At 36.2% G+C, this 17,972-nt stretch overlaps 1 protein-coding gene across 1 annotated transcript in view; it reads left to right on the top strand.

Moving 5' to 3' along the window:
- Window positions 1–2,182: 2,182 nt before the first annotated feature.
- LOC122892635 (pregnancy zone protein-like) overlaps window positions 2,183–17,972 on the top strand; it is a 42,220-nt gene continuing 26,430 nt past the window's right edge. Inside the window, exons 1-13 of the mRNA XM_044229370.1 lie at window positions 2,183–2,322; window positions 3,990–4,173; window positions 4,473–4,626; window positions 4,786–4,838; window positions 5,432–5,452; window positions 5,908–6,076; window positions 7,323–7,407; window positions 9,481–9,604; window positions 11,709–11,823; window positions 13,341–13,450; window positions 15,363–15,524; window positions 16,130–16,357; window positions 17,767–17,830. Of these exons, the coding sequence (XP_044085305.1) occupies window positions 2,240–2,322; window positions 3,990–4,173; window positions 4,473–4,626; window positions 4,786–4,838; window positions 5,432–5,452; window positions 5,908–6,076; window positions 7,323–7,407; window positions 9,481–9,604; window positions 11,709–11,823; window positions 13,341–13,450; window positions 15,363–15,524; window positions 16,130–16,357; window positions 17,767–17,830 (1,552 nt within the window). The 5' untranslated portion in view covers window positions 2,183–2,239. The remainder of the gene's footprint in view (window positions 2,323–3,989; window positions 4,174–4,472; window positions 4,627–4,785; window positions 4,839–5,431; window positions 5,453–5,907; window positions 6,077–7,322; window positions 7,408–9,480; window positions 9,605–11,708; window positions 11,824–13,340; window positions 13,451–15,362; window positions 15,525–16,129; window positions 16,358–17,766; window positions 17,831–17,972) is intronic.

Here is a 17,972-nt window from a genome sequence, read left to right on the forward strand (position 1 = left end):
AATTTTTAAAATAGCAATATTTATAATACCCTTTTTAATCATTTTGCACATGACGAAAAAATTTAGGTTAAGGAAGTCTGATGAGTTACACGTTTAGTAAAATTCTTTTAGGGAATATAAGAAAAAAGATTGAAGACCAAAGAATGTAAAAGTTTTAGTTGAGAATGCTGAGAAAAGTATCATTTATGCCACATAATATATATATTAAATATACCTAATAAAATTTACAATTAAAAATCAAGATGGAAAAGTTTTGAAGACACCCAATTTATTCTTGCATGCCTGAAGTTCAAGCTACAGTGGTGATTTTTGCTTCTTCCAAAGATGGATTTTTTATTTTTAGTCATTAGACATTTGGCCAAAATACAGGTTTCTTTGCACATCCAGTAAGTTTATTTATGCCTGGGAAAAGTAATATAGGACCTCTTATAAGTCATTTATTACTTATTATACATTAATTCATCCCACATTAAGCAGGTGGAACATGTGTTATTTATGGAAGTGCAGGAGTGGAGAGGGAGAGCACAGGGGAGCTCAGTAGAAAAGAAAAAATCTAGCGATGGAAGCACCCAAAATAAAATAGAAGATTTTTATATTCATTCAGCAAACATTTGCCAACTACTAATGGCCAGGACAATGCTTTCTGATGGCTTCTTCTCTTTGACTTGGCTTTATGTCACCCATAGTTTATCCTCCCGGGAATTGAAATATCTTACATACCTATAGTTTTACAGTTCACAAGGGTGGCCACGTACACTAGCATCACTTCTCACTCTCTCAGATCATTTACAAAATGTAGACAAAGCGGCGTCAGGGTGGCTCAGTCGCTTAAGCATGCAACTCTTCATTTCATTCAGGTTGTGATCTCGGGGTAGTGACATTGAGCCCCTCCTCTAGCTCCCCACTGGGCTTGGAGCCTGCTTAAAATTCTCTCTCTCTCTCCCTCTGCTCCTCCCTTCACTCGTGCTCTCTCTCACTCTCAAATAAATAAATAGATCCAAAAAAAAAAAAGTATGTCGAAAACAAAATATACTTCATCTATAGAAATGCCTATTTCTCACCACATCCTATTTTAAACTGGTTGTCTACTCAAAATAAGCCCACTTCATTTTCTGGGGTCCCAGTTAAATTATTGTAACAGTGTGGATCTTTCTTATTTTCAGGTTTCCATGAAAATACATTGTAATACCCCAATCTCTCTTGGAAAGCAAATAGGATGATGAATCACAATTGGTAATTTTTTTTAAAGATTTTATTTAATTATTTATTTGACAGAGAGAGAGAGAGAAAGAGAACACAAGCAGCAGAGCAACAGGCAGGGGAGGAGGAGAAGCAGACTCCCCACTGAGCAAGGACCCCCTCCCCCAACGTGGGGCTTGATCCCAATATCCTAAGACCATGACCTGAGCTGAAGGCAGATGCTTAACTGTCTGAGCCACCTAGGCACCCTGATGAAATGTTTTTATTTTATATTGCTCAAAGTAGAATTAAATAAGAATGTTCATCTAATAAAGGTCATTTCATTAGGGAATAATATGAATAAATTGGCTTTAATTCTTGATTTTCAATGAGCTTAGAAATAGTAAGTATGTATTACATTAGTTGTATCCAAATGAACTATCATTTTCTTTACAAACAAACATAAAGAGAGCTATAAATTGCACACGTTAGGCTGCTAACTAAGGGAGAGATTGTCTTCAGATTTATTCTGTTTAAAATCCTGTGATAATACATTATATGTTTATTAAATAATTAAATAAAATCTTGTGATAAATTTCACTTCTTTGTTCCATTAGAGAACCAGATAGGATGAAGCCAAGGGGAATATGTGATGTTCCCTAGACTATTTAAAACTGATATGAGATAGGTATTTACATTAATACCTCTTTAAAAAAATGAAATTCAAGAATATTGATTGATTTCATCAAGTCATGTAATTTATTTTGTTTCTTCTTAAAAATATTTAAGGTACTGATTAATAATCAGAGCCAGTGTAGCCTAAAAGTCCTATTTTTCAAAGACTTAGAAAGTTTGAGAAAGTGGATTAAAGAACACTGATGGTTGTAGAAATAATCTGGAATTGATTTTTTTATACTGGAGGTAGTTAATATGTTACAAAAATAAATGGTTAGCAGTTTACTTTCACTGCCCATCAGGTAAAATAAAAACCGGAGATTACAAGAACAGAGTTCAAGGAATCAAGGACTCAGCTTCCTATTATTTCCTTTCTTTCCCCACCATGAGGGGAAATCAACTGCCCAATCCAGTCTTGATTCTATTACTCCTGCTCCTTCCCAGAGATGCTTCCACTTCTTCAAAACCGTAAGCAACATTTCCAGAAAATTCTACTGCCCTTCTCTTTCTCATTGTGTTATCTGATTCTTGATATGTCTCTCTTATTTTCTGATTTCCTGTGACGTTATCGGCTATTGTAGGGGTTTGGAAAGGTCAGTAAATTGTTATGGTTCATGTGGAAAGGGGTATACCCCAGTTCTAGAAAACACAGAGACATAGGGCAGTAACATTTATGAAACATTCACCAAATAAGAATACAGAATTATACAACATTCATTTAACAATAATATAAAATTCCCACCAAAAAGGCTGGGGGGAGCATATGGGGTGGTTGCAAATGATGGGCAAAGAACAGCAGGAAAAGTGATATTTTCTTCTGGGTGGACATGGTAATATATTTGGTGATTAGCCTTGCCTAGCTTGGCTTGTCTTCCAACATCAGAGTGTAAGAGAGAAAAGAGCTAAAATTGCTCCTGGAAAAATACTGCAAAGCAATTCAATTCCTCCTTACCTATTAACTGTTCTCACTTTAACTTCCTAAAATAAGGACATTCATATCATCCACATGTAACCCAAGAAAGTAGGCAGGTTCTTAAGGCTTTCATGATAATCAATGGGTTAATCACATTTTGTTGTTGCTTAAAAAAAAAAAAAGTTTTTGCCGCTTTATAGACATATAATTGACAAAATTACAAAATATTTCAACTGTACCACGTGATGATTTCATATACACATATATGAAAGGATTCCTCCCACTGGGTGAATTAACACATCCACCTCATGCATATTTACTCTTCTTCTTGTATTTTTCTGAGAAAGTTTAAATTTAACTTCCAGCAAATTTCGTTTATACAATGCAGTTATCAGCTATAGTCACCATGTCTTACATTATATCCCCAGACTTCATTCATCTTACTATAACTGAAAATTTGTACCCTTTTACCAACCTCTCCATATTTCCTTCATCACCCCTCCACTCCAGGCCCTGGAAGTCACCTCTCTATACTCTGTTTCTATGAATTTGACTTTTTTAAAAAAGATTCCACGTGTAAGTGACAGCATGCAATATTATCTTTCTCTGGCATATTTCATTAATAATGATATCAAAGTCCATCATGTTGTTGCAAATGATAAGATTTCCTTTTGTTAAAGCTGAACGGTATCCCATTTCTAAATTTGAAAATGACTTCTTTTTTTAAAAAGATCTTGTTTGTTAGAGAGAGAGAGCGCGCACAAGCAAAGGGGCAGGGCAGAGGGGAAGGGAGAAGCAGACTTTCTGCTGAACAGGGAGCCCAACATGGGGCTTTACTTCAAGGACTGCAAGATCTGACCTGAGCCAAAGGCAGACACTTAACTGACTGAGCCACCCAGGTGCCTCAGAAAATAATTTCTATCCAAAACACAAAGTGACTCCTGGATTGCTTATCCATAGCTTATGAATAGTTTTACAAATATTGTGAGCATGAGTATCTCCACAGCACAACAGAAGCGTATTAATGTTTAACTGGTTGGAGGTTTCTGAGTTTCTAAGGTCTTTTGGATTGACCTTTGAAGAATACATTCCTCTGCCTCCTTGCTGAAATCTGGCTCTGCTCTATGATTGATGATTACAGAAAAGATGATCTAGAATACAGGCACAATAATGATGTCTTTTTAACTTCTCCATGATTGATCCAGACGCCTCTTCTTCACAGGCAGTATCTGGTGCTGGTCCCATCACAGCTGTACATTGGGGTTCCCGAGAAAGCTTGCGTCATGCTTAATCACCTGAATGAGACGGTGACACTGAACATAACTCTGGAATATGGAATGCAGACCAGAACCCTCCTTGCAGACGTGGTGACAGAGAAGAATTCCTTCTACTGCAGCCCGTTCACTGTCAGTATGACTCCTTGGGATACCTAAGCTCATTAGAGGAAGAGCATATTAATTACCTGATGCCTTGTGTCCTGACCCCCGACAATAAAAAAGCATAATGAAAACACTGAGAAGTACAGTGACTTTCAAATCAGATTCTACTGAACATGCTTTCATAATATTTACAAACAATTCCAGTGCAATATACAAAACACAACAGTAATTATAGGAAAGATTTCCAGAGAAATAAGAAAGTCAGAAAGGCTGAGACATTCAGAAGTGGGTCTGCATAGATTTTTCAGCTCTTTTCTACCTTACAGCTTCCGGAGTTACCGTCGTTCTCAGTGTTGATTACTGTGGAGGTGAAGGGGCCAACCCAGCAGTTCGTAAAGAGGAAGAGTGCGCACGTCATGAAAGTAAACAGCCTTGTCTTTGTCCAAACAGACAAACCCATCTACAAACCGGGACAAACAGGTATCAGGAACCAAATCAGCAAGGGCCACTTTATGGGGCAGGTGTGTGGTTCCCTATTAACTAATTTTGCAGTCATGAAAATCCAGGCATATTGTTATCTGTGTTATTTACCCTCGATTCCCACTGGGTAGTTTAATGGGGAAAATCTCTATGTTTCAGTGAGTTTCCGCATTGTCTCTGTGGATGTTGATTTTCGCCCTTTGAATGACACGGTAAGTCTCCTTACAGTGGGTAAGTTTGGGGGAAATGGGAAAAAAAATGTCAAGCCCATTTTTTGCAGAGCCTGAAACCAATATGGTCTCATAAGAGTTCCACTGCTGGAGAATAGAGAAACCAGTTCACCAACTGCATTGTTAAAATAAAATATACTGGGTGTGGTGAAAAAATAATGAATAATATTTTTTCTGAAAATAAATAAATTGAAAAAAAAATAAAATATTCAGTTGAAATTATCCTTTTAAAGATCCCGGTAATTTTTATTGAACAAAAGAAAGTAGATGCATTTGATTTCTCCCTTAGAGAATTGGAGACATTCTCAGAGATAAATTTCATCTGCAAAATAAATCTATTTGGACCTTTTTACCGTAGCATAACTTTCCTCAATTGTACAATATTTAATAAAAGTAAAGTCATGGCTTCTCAAGAGCTATATGTCCCAAACTACACATGTAAACAAACTGGGGCACATTTCCTTGTTTGGACAAGAAATATACAGACTCACTTCCTCTCATCTGGATAATATTGATGAAAAGGCTTTCTTGTTCTGACGTCTATCCCACACTCATACTATTTTTTTTCTTTCCAGTTTCCAGTGGTTTATATTGAGGTAGGTAATATCTTATGCATCTCAGATGGGATGAAGACTTACTACAAGTTATGTTCCATTGCCCCTTGCCACCCCTCTCTTCCCACCCCACTAGCACCTCACCAAAACTAAACAGTTTTCCCTATCTTCAATCCTTTGGAGAGTGGAAAAGATGTAAATGAAGGGAAAAAAACCCCTGAGATGGTACAAGTTCATGACTCTTCCAATATTTCTGACCAAACTGGATATGCATAATTTCAAAAGGAGGTATTGCAATCAGTAGTATACCATTGCTGGTAAACTTGCTGCCCTTTCCTCAGTGTGTAATTCCTAGAAAACTTTGCTCAGTACCTTTGGTGTCAATTTACCAACCATCTCTTATCCAACTCCCAATGTGCCCTCCCTAAAAAGCTTTTCCTCTACTCAGATTATGTATTTCAGTTGTTTCTACGAACTCATAATATTTTTATCTGTAGAATCCCAAGAGGAACCGAATTTTCCAATGGGAAAGTCTCGGACTACAAGGAGGACTCAGCCAGCTGTCCTTCCCACTCTCAGTGGAGCCCACTCTGGGTGTTTATAGGGTCAAGGTTCAGAGGGAGTCAGGGGAAAAAATAGAGCACCATTTTGAAGTGAATGAATATGGTAAGAATTCTGCCTTTCTCCAAGACATTTATGATATTACTTTAGAGTTTAAGAGTTTTGACACATAGATATAAGCAAAAATCTAACAGATAATAGTTGGAAATTAGCAAGTTTTTAAAAATTTACCCAAATATTCACTAAATATCTTTCATGTACTATCTTATTTAATCCTCGTATCAACCATCTGAGGCAGATACTCTATGGTATCCATTTTACAAATGAGTACATCAATACTAGAACAGTTAGTAATTTACCAAAATCACAGAGCCAGTAAGAGGTAAGAGAGATTTTAATAGGTCCATTACCTTATTCAAGCCAAAATTGTTAACCAACGCAACAAATATCTTCACGCATCTGTTGATCTGTATCTTATACCTCCTGGCTGTCTATAATCTACACCTAGACTACTCTATTCAAAATGGTCAGACATTGTAGCCATCTCACTAGTTATCAGCCATGTGGATTTTCTCATAAAAATGAAGTATTTCATGCCATGGATGAAGAGACTGCTCACAAAAACATCATTCCCCAAATTCACCTGAACTGCTATGATGATTATAGAACAGAGATATATTATAGGAACAGCGAGCCTTACACACCTGTGAGAGAGGATGGGAAAGTAAGGGTCCAGGAGGGGGGCTAGATCATACAAAATTACTAACCAGTTCTCCTGAACCGTGGGTGGGGAGGAATAAATTAGCACCTTCCAGGGTACCTTCAGATCCCAAAGTGGACCACAAAGGGAAACTGACAGAAGAATCTATGGAAGACTGGATGTATCTGTTCTTCATATCTACCACTTCTCTATTTCTGTAATAAGTGTCTGGTGGTGGGTCTGGGGACTCTTTTAGTCAGCAGGACAAGCAGCTGGGAAGAATTGGACACAGAGGGAAAGAATAAGGACGAATTGGAATTTCCTCACCTCTCTGTACCTGCTACCACTTCGAACTAACCATGATGACCTTTGGGGAGTAACGATGCTTCTTTCTTTCCATCTTTAAGTCTCAACCAAGTTCAAAGGGGATTCTAGGAAATGTAGTACCAGCGTAACAAAATAAACATGGTAAAAATACCCACGGTCATAATCACATTTCTGTGGTCAGTAGAGGCCCTGCAGCTTCTTAATGTAATTGAAATCTTTTCATGTGATTCGATGTTATAAGGTTCTGTAATAGAATCATTACAAATACTTACAAGATAGCTTGCCCACCCATCTTCACCTCTTTCTTCCTTCTGTTGACGACAGTTTTGCCCAAGTTCGAGGTCCAAGTGAAAATGCCCAAGACTATTGGTTTTCTAGATGAAGAATTTACGGTATCTGCCTGTGGCCTGTGAGTTACATTTTTTCATCCATTTTGATCTCCCTACTCTTTGTTCATTGCAATTAATCGTTACTGGGCTTCAAAGTATTTTAATTAGAGAATGACTTTCTCTTCAACACGCCTGAGCTCCAGCTAGAGAGCAGGGGTGGCAGCAAAGGACACTCTTACTACTACAAACAAAAGCATTGACTGAACACCTAAAATATGTCAGAAAATGTTTTAAGTGCATTGTAAGATGGGGATAGTTATCCTTAGTTTGCAAATGAGGAAACTATAACACATGGGGGATAGAAAACTTGTTCAAGTAAATAGGAGACTAGAATTTAACTCTAGCAGTCTGACTCCAGACCCACAACTTGTCACCTTTTAATTGTCTCTACAATTAAAAAAGAAAATCTGGTTTCATGAAACATTGCACATGCCAAACACTGTGCCAAACTGAAGACAGGACATCCAGCTCTAGCTCATGCTCATATTCATAGCTTTTGTGTTATTCTGTATCCTATGATCCCTATTTTTTTTATTGCTCCCAATTTCATAAACTATGGAAAATTAGGGGGGAAAAATGAAGCAGACCTTCTTAAATAGATATATAGATATATAATGTAGAATTTAAAAGGAGTGTCATAGTTATTTCCCTGATTGCTTTTCAGTTCAGTAGAATATTCTCCATATGCACTGAGGACACCTTACCTCTTGCTTTTGAAAACAATGTGAGGATCATACTTTCATCTTTCTTACCAGTTTTGATGCTTGCGATTTTTCCCTCAGAAGGGAGAGCCCTTTGAGTGACACTTAAAGATAACATTCAGCAAAGTGAGATACAGTAAATGGCTTATTGCTTTATCAGCCCTCCTAGAAATTAGGGGGGAGAAACTTTAAAAAGGGGAAGATTAGGGTCATCAAAGCCAAAACTCATCTACCTCACAGTCTGGACCAAAGCAATTGGTCTCAAACTTAGGTGAACATCAAAATCTATGGAGGTGGTTGGTTAAAATGTAGATTCCTTGACCCACATACCTAAAGATTCCAATCATAAATCTGAGGAAGGATTCAGGATTCTGAATCTCAATACAAACATCAGGTAATTTCAATGTAGGTAGTCCATTAAGCGTATTTGGAGAAACAATAGACTAAGTTTGGCTTCCCATCATGTCTTACTTCACTCAGCCTACTATGACAAAATACCACAGAATGGGTAGTTTATAAACAACAGACATTTATTAGTCTTAGTTCTAGAGGCTGAGAAATCCAAGATCAAGGTGCCAGCATGGTCACGTTCTGGTGAAGATTCTCTGTGGTTCATAGCTGGTGCCCTCTTGGCATGTCTTCATATGGCAGAAGGGACAAAGGATCTCTCTGGAGCCTCTTATAAAGACACCAATCACATTCATGAAGGCTCAACCCTCACTATACGCACCTCCCAAAGACCTCATCCCCAGCACTATCATCCTTAGGGTTTAGGATTTCCACATATACATTTGCGGGGGAAGCAAACATTCAGACCATACCATAGCATATCCTTCCATTAGATTTGGCAGAATCGGACTAAGTCATTATGCTACTCTTCATTTATAACAGATGTGTTAAATGATATGTAACTAGTGTTTTTGAGTATTCAAATTCCCATTTAAGTTCTCATTTATCCTCTTAAAATACATATGAATTAGGGAAGATTTAGAAATACCCGTCTATATGTCCTTAAATTTTTCCCTGAAAAAACTTAGGTGTTGTCAAAGTTGGAATTATAACCTAGATCATCTGATGACGAGAAATAAGATAGTCTTATAGTAAAACCTCAACTGAAAGGGAGGAAAGATCTGAGAAATACTACAGTTACTTTTCCCTTTAGAGGTGTTTCAAAGAAGATTCAGTAAGTATTTTCTCTTCGAGTTGTAGTTGTAGGTCCACTTAGATAATTAAGACCTAGTTTCAGAATAATGCTTCTCGAGTACAAATGGTATAGAAGGAAATATAACTGGTATATGAACCAGATGGAATATGAATGTATCAAATCATGTGAAAAAATATAGGAGTTGTTTATATCAAATATCCTTTTGTATAACTGCTTTACTGTTATAGATACACATACGGAAAGCCTGTCTCTGGTCTGGTGAAAATTAATGTATGCAGAAAATACTCACGATACCGTTCGACCTGCCATGGAAGACTTTCACAAAGTATCTGTGAAGAATTCAGTCAACAGGTATGTGATAAATGAAACAAGATGGGATTGGGAGGGAGACAAATCATAAGAGACTCTTAATCTCACAAAACAAACTGAGGGTGCCAGAGGAGGGGGGCAGGGAGAGGGTGGTGGGGTTATGGACACTGGGAAGGTATGTGCAATGAAGTGTGTAAACCTGGCGATTCACAGACCCATACCCCTGGGGTTAATAATACATTATATGTTAATAAAAAATTAAAAAATTATATTAAAAAAAAGAATTCAGTCAACAGTTATGTGAAAACCATTCTCCCCAGACATTAACACCAGTTCTTGTTTTCTCATGGATTATAATGCAATAAACAATATCATACAAAAGAATATAATAGTGTATGGTGAAACAGTACAACAGAAAGTAGTGTGGAGTAAGGGAAACATTGTAAGATCGCTTGGTAATGTTTGGAGCACCCTGGAAAGTTGGGTTCATGAATTTAGAGTGGTATTTATTTGGCCAGTTTTGTAACTTTCTTCTGAGAGCAATCAGCATGCCAGGTATAAAGGCATAAAATAACATGGAAGTATCCAAAGCTGCCCTTCTCTTATCAAACAGATAATAGAAAAAGAATGTGACACATGTTAAGAATTTGGTTAGTGGGAGGGGGTGGCTGACTGGCTCAGATGGTAGAGCCTATGACTCTTGAATTCAGGTTCATGAGTTCCAGATCCCTGTTGGTGAAGAGCTTACTTAAAAAAAAAATTTTTTTTTGTTTTGACTAGTTCAAGAATCAAATGACTTTCTATGGAATCTAAACATATGGAAGAAGAAAAAGATAACATAAAAAAGATAACATAAAAGCCCAGGGAGTGGCAGTGAGTGCCACTGTAAGGGTATGGAAACGAAAGTTACAAAGCTTGAGAGAGGGTCGCCTGGGTGGCTCAGTCAGTTAAACACCCAACTCCCGGTTTCACCTTGGGTCATGATCTTGGGGTGGTGGAATAGAGCCCCACTTTGGGCACTATGCTGGGTGTGGAGCCTGCATAAGATTCTCTCTACCCCTCTCTTTTTGCCTCTTCCCCTACCCTCCCCACCCCTCCTCCCAGATTCATGGATGTGTGCACTGTTTCTCTTAAAAAAACAAATGAACAAACAAAAAACCTGCAGAGAGCAAATTAATGAAAGGCAAGGGTGATGAATATGATGATTAATGTAAAAAAAATCAATAAGAAAGATAAACATGAGGGAAATAAGGTTGCCCAAACTCTAATATATCAAGGACACAGAAATTAGTTTTTATTTTTAACTAAATAAATTAAAAAATGATTAAGTAAATATAAGTACATTAAATGTGCTTCAGCTTTATTATGCAATGCATATTTTCATGTAAATAAGTAAAAAAAAATGAAAATAAATCTTTCTTAAGATGTGGTCCCCAATGTTTAGTTTGGAAATCTAATGACTATAATGATTCATCTATTCAAAGAATATATATGTTTTTATTAATGTCCTAGGCATAGAGAAATACAGTTAAGAAAATGTAATCCTTAGTTCACGTGTAGCCGAAGGTGATCAAAGAGGAAGTGTTGCATCTGAGCTGTGTTTAGAAGAGCAGTAACTGTTGGCCATGATAAGAATGGAAGAAAAAGAATGTTATCACTTGAGAAACTATGTATGCAGAGAGAGTACCATGGCACATTTGGAAACTAGTTAATTTAATTTGGCAGAAATGGGATAGACTTTCAGAAGAGAAGGAGGAAGGGAGAGGTTGGCAATGAGTAACTCAAAGGTTAACGAAGACATCTTCTGATGTCATTTTTGGGTTGGGGAGAAATCTGATGCCATTTTTGGCTTGGGAAAGGATCAGCACCTAAAAGATGGTCAGAACTTTGTAAAATTTCCTTTGGCCAACAAAAAACTTTCACAGGTTGATAAATGACATTTAAAAATTTTTTTTTTATTTTTTATAAACATGTTATATATTTTTATCCCCAGGGGTACAGGTCTGTGAATCGCCAGGTTTACACACTTCACAGCACTCACCAAAGCACATACCCTCCCCAATGTCCATAACCCCACCCCCCTCTGATAGATGACTTTTTGGACAGCAAACCAGAGGACCCAGAAACTCTCTTTCTTTCTCTTCAGGCAGACAGTGAAGGCTGTTTCACACAACTCGTGAAGACTAAAGTATTCCAGCTGAGACAGAAGGGGTACGACATGAGCATACAAGTGGAAGCCAAAGTCAAAGAAGATGGAACAGGTTCACGTTATTTCAAAATATTTATTAATTCATTAATTCACCAATATGTTAAGCATTTATCAAATGTCCATTTCTGGGGACTATAAGATAATACAGTCTTTCCTGTCAAGGATCTAGAAATCTAAAAAGAAATTATATATATGTATGTATATGTATATATGTATATATGTTTGCATGTATATATTTGTAATCATAACAAAATTTCCATGAGCAATGTAAAAACTAAAGTCCAAATGAGTATGAAGAGAGAGAATTAATTCTTCTATAGAGATAGAGAAAGTTTATAAAGTGCCACATGAGCTGATTTATATAGAATGGCTAAAATTTTGAAAGCTCGTGATGGACTGAAAACACATGATTTACATAAAGCAAATGTGTTTGGTCTCAGAAGAATCTGAAAATGTAAGTTGGAGCTAAGGTGTGTAAAAATGTAAACCATGCGCTACAAAGATTAGACATTATTATGAAAAACCTTGGATATTGGCAGATAAATTTAAGGAGATGTTCTAAGTAAACTGATTTTTGAAAATTTAATTTAAGCAGACATAAAGAGGACAGGCTAGATGAAACAGTTTTAAGAGGTTACAATGTGATACATCAGATTACTATTCAAAATTGTTCCAAAGATTACGAATCTGGGGGCTGGGAAAAGGAAATGCCATTAATCAAGATTAGGAGTAGATGAGAAAGAACTATTATGATGAGAATGTGTCAAAGATAATTAATTGTAATCTGGAATATCAAGATAGAAGTTGACTCATTCTGGTTTAAAAATAATTTTAAAAGAAAACCAGAGCAAAATCAAGACCAGAAATGTAAATCTGGAACCATTCCCATTGTATCTATATCCTCCTATGAGTAAGTGCATTTATTCTGAAAGTGAACTCACTTAACATAGCTAAATAGGGGCTGGAGACAGACAAGGAGAGATCCAAGGACAGAAACAACTACATTTAGGACATAGTGTCAAATAAACCAGCCATAATAAAATTAGAAGTCATAGAGATGGGGAAAACAATAAAGCTATAGATGATGAAGCCGAAACACACATTACACTTCACTGAATGGAAAGACACCAGGTGTTGCCTATACAGGAAGAGCCATACAGTGAAAAGAAGTGTCTTGCTGGGGAAGTAGTTTGTAATAGACATTTAAGTATATTTTGAAGCCAATGTGAAAACTCATGTTGCATGCAAAAAGTCATGGAGAGAGGGAAGGGAACTGAGAGACAGAAATAAAAATGGAGCAAGCTAATGGAGATGGGAAGAACCTAAGAACAAAGATGGAACCAGAAAGATACTTGTGAAACCAGAGGAATCTGGGAATTAGGTATAACAACTTTTGTATGAAAGTGAAGCTAATGTCAAGTTGATTGTATTTTCTAGGTGTGAAAAATTCTGGAAAGGATAAAAAATAGAATAGGGATAGTACTTTGCCAGGATGAAGTGAGGCTGGGGTGGGTGTGGAAGGTGAGTCGAATCTAAAGAACAAATCAACTTCACTTATTTCTTTTTCAGAGTTGGAATTCACTGGACATGGATCATGTGAAATCACAAATACTTTAACCAAACTGAAGTTTACAAAAGTAGATACACATTATAGGCATGGGCTCCCTTTTTTTGGGCAGGTAAAATAATTTCTCAAGGGAATCATAATTTCTATAATTTGGGGGATGCGGATTTTAAGAAAATGAATTTTTATACCATAAAAGTACAATTGATTATAAAAATATTTATTTAGAATGAGGAAAGAAATTATAGCAAATGACAAACTTAAAGGGCAAATACCATCACATCCAGAAAAATAAAGCACGTTTTTATTAGTTTACTTCCTAACACATCTCTAAAATACATTTTTCCTGTGTAGTTTGGCTGCATACTTTTTTGATTGCCTCTTTATAAACAATGATTTTGTAATTAATTTTTTAAAGATACTTTTCATCTAAATGACTTTTTATATTGATAGTTTTTAAAAGTTTTTTTAGCTTCTAAGCTCAATATTGGTAAATATTGATAAGTTTTCAGACTGATATCCAACTTAGTAAGCTATCAGTTTTCTGGTTTCTAGCTATTTTAAATTTCCTTTTTTTAGTAATTAATCCTTGAGTTGACAGTTGATAGGCAATTGACAGTTGATAAGCAAGTGGCAGACAATAGGCTAAATCTCTTCGTTAACTGTGACATTCCTAACTATTTCACAGTTGATGACATTATGAATTTTCTATTTTCTTCATTCATTGCAGCATTTTGTATCAAATTGGCAAGAAATTAATAAATACATAGATATGTTGGGGCAGGGCCATTTTGGATCAAGAAAGAATGTGAGGAAACTGAGGACTTAAAGATGGATATGACTTGGCCAGAAATTTAAGAAAGAGGGGAGAATAGCCAGGGCCCTAGGTGTTAAACAGCTTCTAAAGAGCAGAGAACTAAGAGTGTGACTGACTGAGGTGAAGACAGAGCTAACTGGATTGGCTGGATAGCTATAGGTGAGCCAGAGCAGATCTTGAGCGCCTTTTAGGGGAAGTTCAGAAGTTTGGACTGAGAAGTTACAGAAGAATTTAAGGAGAAAAACAAGATCAGTTTAACTCAGGCTGTAGAGAGAATGGTTTGAAGTAAGCCTGAAGCAGCCAGAGGGTGAACTGTGTAAGATTAAATAAAAAGCTATTGGGAATCAAGTAGGGAAAAAATATTGCGTTTTGTCAGCTGAGAAAAGAGGCAGATAAAAACAAAGCGTTTATTTGGGGCCTCAGACTTGCAATTCGGAAAACATGGATTTGGGCAGCAGTTCCGATAGTGGCCCCCTGTCCCCAAGAACAAATAGCAAGGGTTTTTGAAGACAAAAGAGAATTCTTGTACATGTTATTCATGAGGAATTTTGATTGGCGTTGTTGGCAGAAAACGAATCTCAACTGAATATAATTGGTTGCTAAGGCTACCACCCAATAAAAGCTTCTGCAGCAGGTTGCAGGTGTTTCTGTGAGTTTTGGCCCAGTTCAAAAGCCCATGGGCCCTCCGGTGAGGATGTCATAAGGCCCATCTCCTTAATGGCCTCCCAGCTCCATTGTAAACCTCTTGATAAGTGGTCTCATTTTATTTCACCTTAAACAGGTTTAACTGGGATAGAAATAAATGAAATGTGTTTAACAGAGTAAGAGATAGCACTTGGCCATGGGTTAGGATTTGTCAGTCAAAGAGAGAAAACAATTTCTTGAAAGGCCCTTGATATTGCTGCCATAATCTATGGGATGGATAAAATCACCATATACTGAGACAGAACACTGGGTGTTGAAGAAAATATGGAAGGGTGATATCCTGAGTCCATTTTTTGGATGTTCTCAATTGTTTTGTCCTCACAGAGTACCTATATAGGAATGTCAAAAAGAAAAGTAGTTCAGAGCCCAGAAAATAAATCTTATTTTCAGATTGATTCTAAGATCTTCAGTAAATGACAGCGGCCACAGGGTCAAGAGGTGAACGCAACTGAAAGGGTAAGATGTCATTGCTATGTAACACCAGCTATCATTTCCACACCTCTAGGCTCTTCTTGTTGATGAGAAGGATCAACCAATCCCCAATAAAACTGTAAGCGTCAATGTGGATGTAACTGCGTACCATTCCATCCTTACCACAGATGAGCACGGTCTGGTGAACATTTCCATTGATACCACCAACATCACATCTTCTCTTTTTAGAGTTAGGGTAAGTGGGAAGGGGCATCCAGGACTACAGATAGATTGCTGAGGTCACATAATTTAAGGATATATGGGAAGCATGTAAATTCTAGGGAGAAAAGAAATAGCAATAAAGAGTAAAATAGAAATTAAACAATTCAGAGACCTAAATTATAAGAAAACATTACTTGCCCCCAAATTTTGGCTTTAGATAGACTCCATTTATGGCATGGTCTAGTTTCAGAAAGTACATATTAGATCATCTTGATATTCCCTTGTAAAATTTTATTACAGATTAGATTTTGTTTGGTTTCTTTGGTATACCACCATTTTCTGTTTTCTGTAACAAAAATTAAATATCTTTATGCAGTTTATAGGCATAAGGGTATTAAGGAAAATAATTGATCCTGACTGTGAGTGAATATGATCTACCAAAATGGTATAGAACAACCTTAAATAAACTTAAGGAAAAGTCACTCACAGATTATGCTTTATTTGGGAAAGCAGATTATGATGGAACCAAATAAGCATGGTTCGTGTAAAATCTTCAGTAAACAACTCTTCAGAGTGATGAATGTATACATCATGTACACTAACAAATAGCCTTTTTAAGACCTTTATTCTTTCCACTAGGTCACTTACAAACAAAATAGCCCCTGTTTTGATAACTGGTGGCTTCAAGAAGTTCATATAGAAGCACAGCACACTGTAAAGCTTATTTCCTCCCCGAGCAAGAGTTTTGTTCACCTTGAACTTTTCACTGGTACCATGACCTGTGGACAAATCCAGGACATCCGGGCACACTACATCCTGAATGGACAGATTCTGAAGGATGAAAAAGAATTAACCTTCTATTATCTGGTAAGCATAGAAACCACTGTCGCTCTTTCTAAATGTGTAAACCCCAAAATGATTGAAATCCTATCTAAGTAATGCTTCTGTAAGATAGCAGAGTAAACCCTTTTTTTCTTTGAAGAAAAGTTGCTTCCTAATAAAATTGTTAATGCTTTAATTTCTTATTTATGCTCTGGTCTCTACAGAAACATTAAGTTTTTATGAGTTCCAATGGAAAATTATTGAATGAGAGGAAATATTAGAACATAATCAACAGGAAATAAAAATTATAAACTTTGGGACACCTGGTTGGATTAGTTGATGGTTAAGCACCCAAGTTGCAATTGATCTCAGCTCAGGTCTTGATCTCAAGGCTGCAAGTTCAAGCCTCATGCTGGGCATGCATTGCACAAGGAGCCTACTGTTTTGTTTGCTTTTTTTTTTTCAGTGTTCCAAGATTCATTGTTTATGTACCACACCCAGTTTTTTAGGAGCCTACTTTAAAAAAATATTCTTCTGGAAAATACTCAGTTTTGACAATAATTGGAGAAGTGAATAAAAAAATAAAGCAATTTATACATATAAATACAATTTATAACATATACAATTTATACATATAAAGCTTCTAAATAGTCTACAAAGTTCATGACTACTGCAACTGCAGGGGAAAAGGACATTGACAGGCATATTATAAATTGGTATGACGCTTTTGAGAGCAATAAGCCTATTTGTGTCCCAAGACTAAAAATAAGATCTAAAATTGATAGTTATTCAGGTAAGTCATTTTAAGAAGAAAAATTTATGTGTAGGAAATTCTATATAGGACCATTAACTATAAATAATATTTTTTAAAATTCTATGAAAAAGTAAGAAAATATTGACAATAAGAATCTTAGTTTTATTTCTTCCTAGTTCTGTGATCCTGGCCAATTTATATAATCCTTATTTGTACAGACTAATGTCAATCATCTTCCCTGAATACTAGGGATGGGATTCAAATCTATTTCATGGGAATATTGTGCACACTAAATAAAATCTGAAAACCAAATTATTTTGTTCAATGCCTGGCATAGAGAGTAACATACATTTAGTTTTTTAACAATATAGAATACTGACATATATTTTATATCTGCCTCTAGTGTATATTGCTTTGTGTATGTCTAAAATTTTTGTTGAAAGAACATGTAAACTTGAAGTATTGATATTCAAGATAAATAGCAAACATTAAGTAAAATACTAAAACATTGCAAAATTTATATACCTGTTATTTATGGTGTATAACTATACTTATAGAAAAATACTGAAAGAGAACTTGAGTGTTTGAAACTTCAGGGTTGGAGTAGTGAGATAATTTACTTATATCTTTTAAATACGCTTACGTAAGTTTAATATGGGTGTGCTCTTTAGAATGATAGTGGGTATATTTCTTTCTTCAGATCAAAGCAAGAGGAAGAATCTCTCAATCAGGAACCCATGTGTTGTCCATTGAACAAGGAGACAGTAAGTACTTCCAGGGTTTCCAGGGTTTTTTTTTTTCTCTCATATACTCAATCCCAAACATTACAGCAAGATGGAGCTATTTTTACATCTTATAATTTCCATGTACATTTTATGGAGATGATGGTCACCAACCTTCTTCCAT

This window comes from Neovison vison, chromosome 12 (assembly GCF_020171115.1).
Source record: "Neovison vison isolate M4711 chromosome 12, ASM_NN_V1, whole genome shotgun sequence".
Classification (NCBI taxonomy): Eukaryota; Metazoa; Chordata; class Mammalia; order Carnivora; family Mustelidae; genus Neogale; species Neogale vison.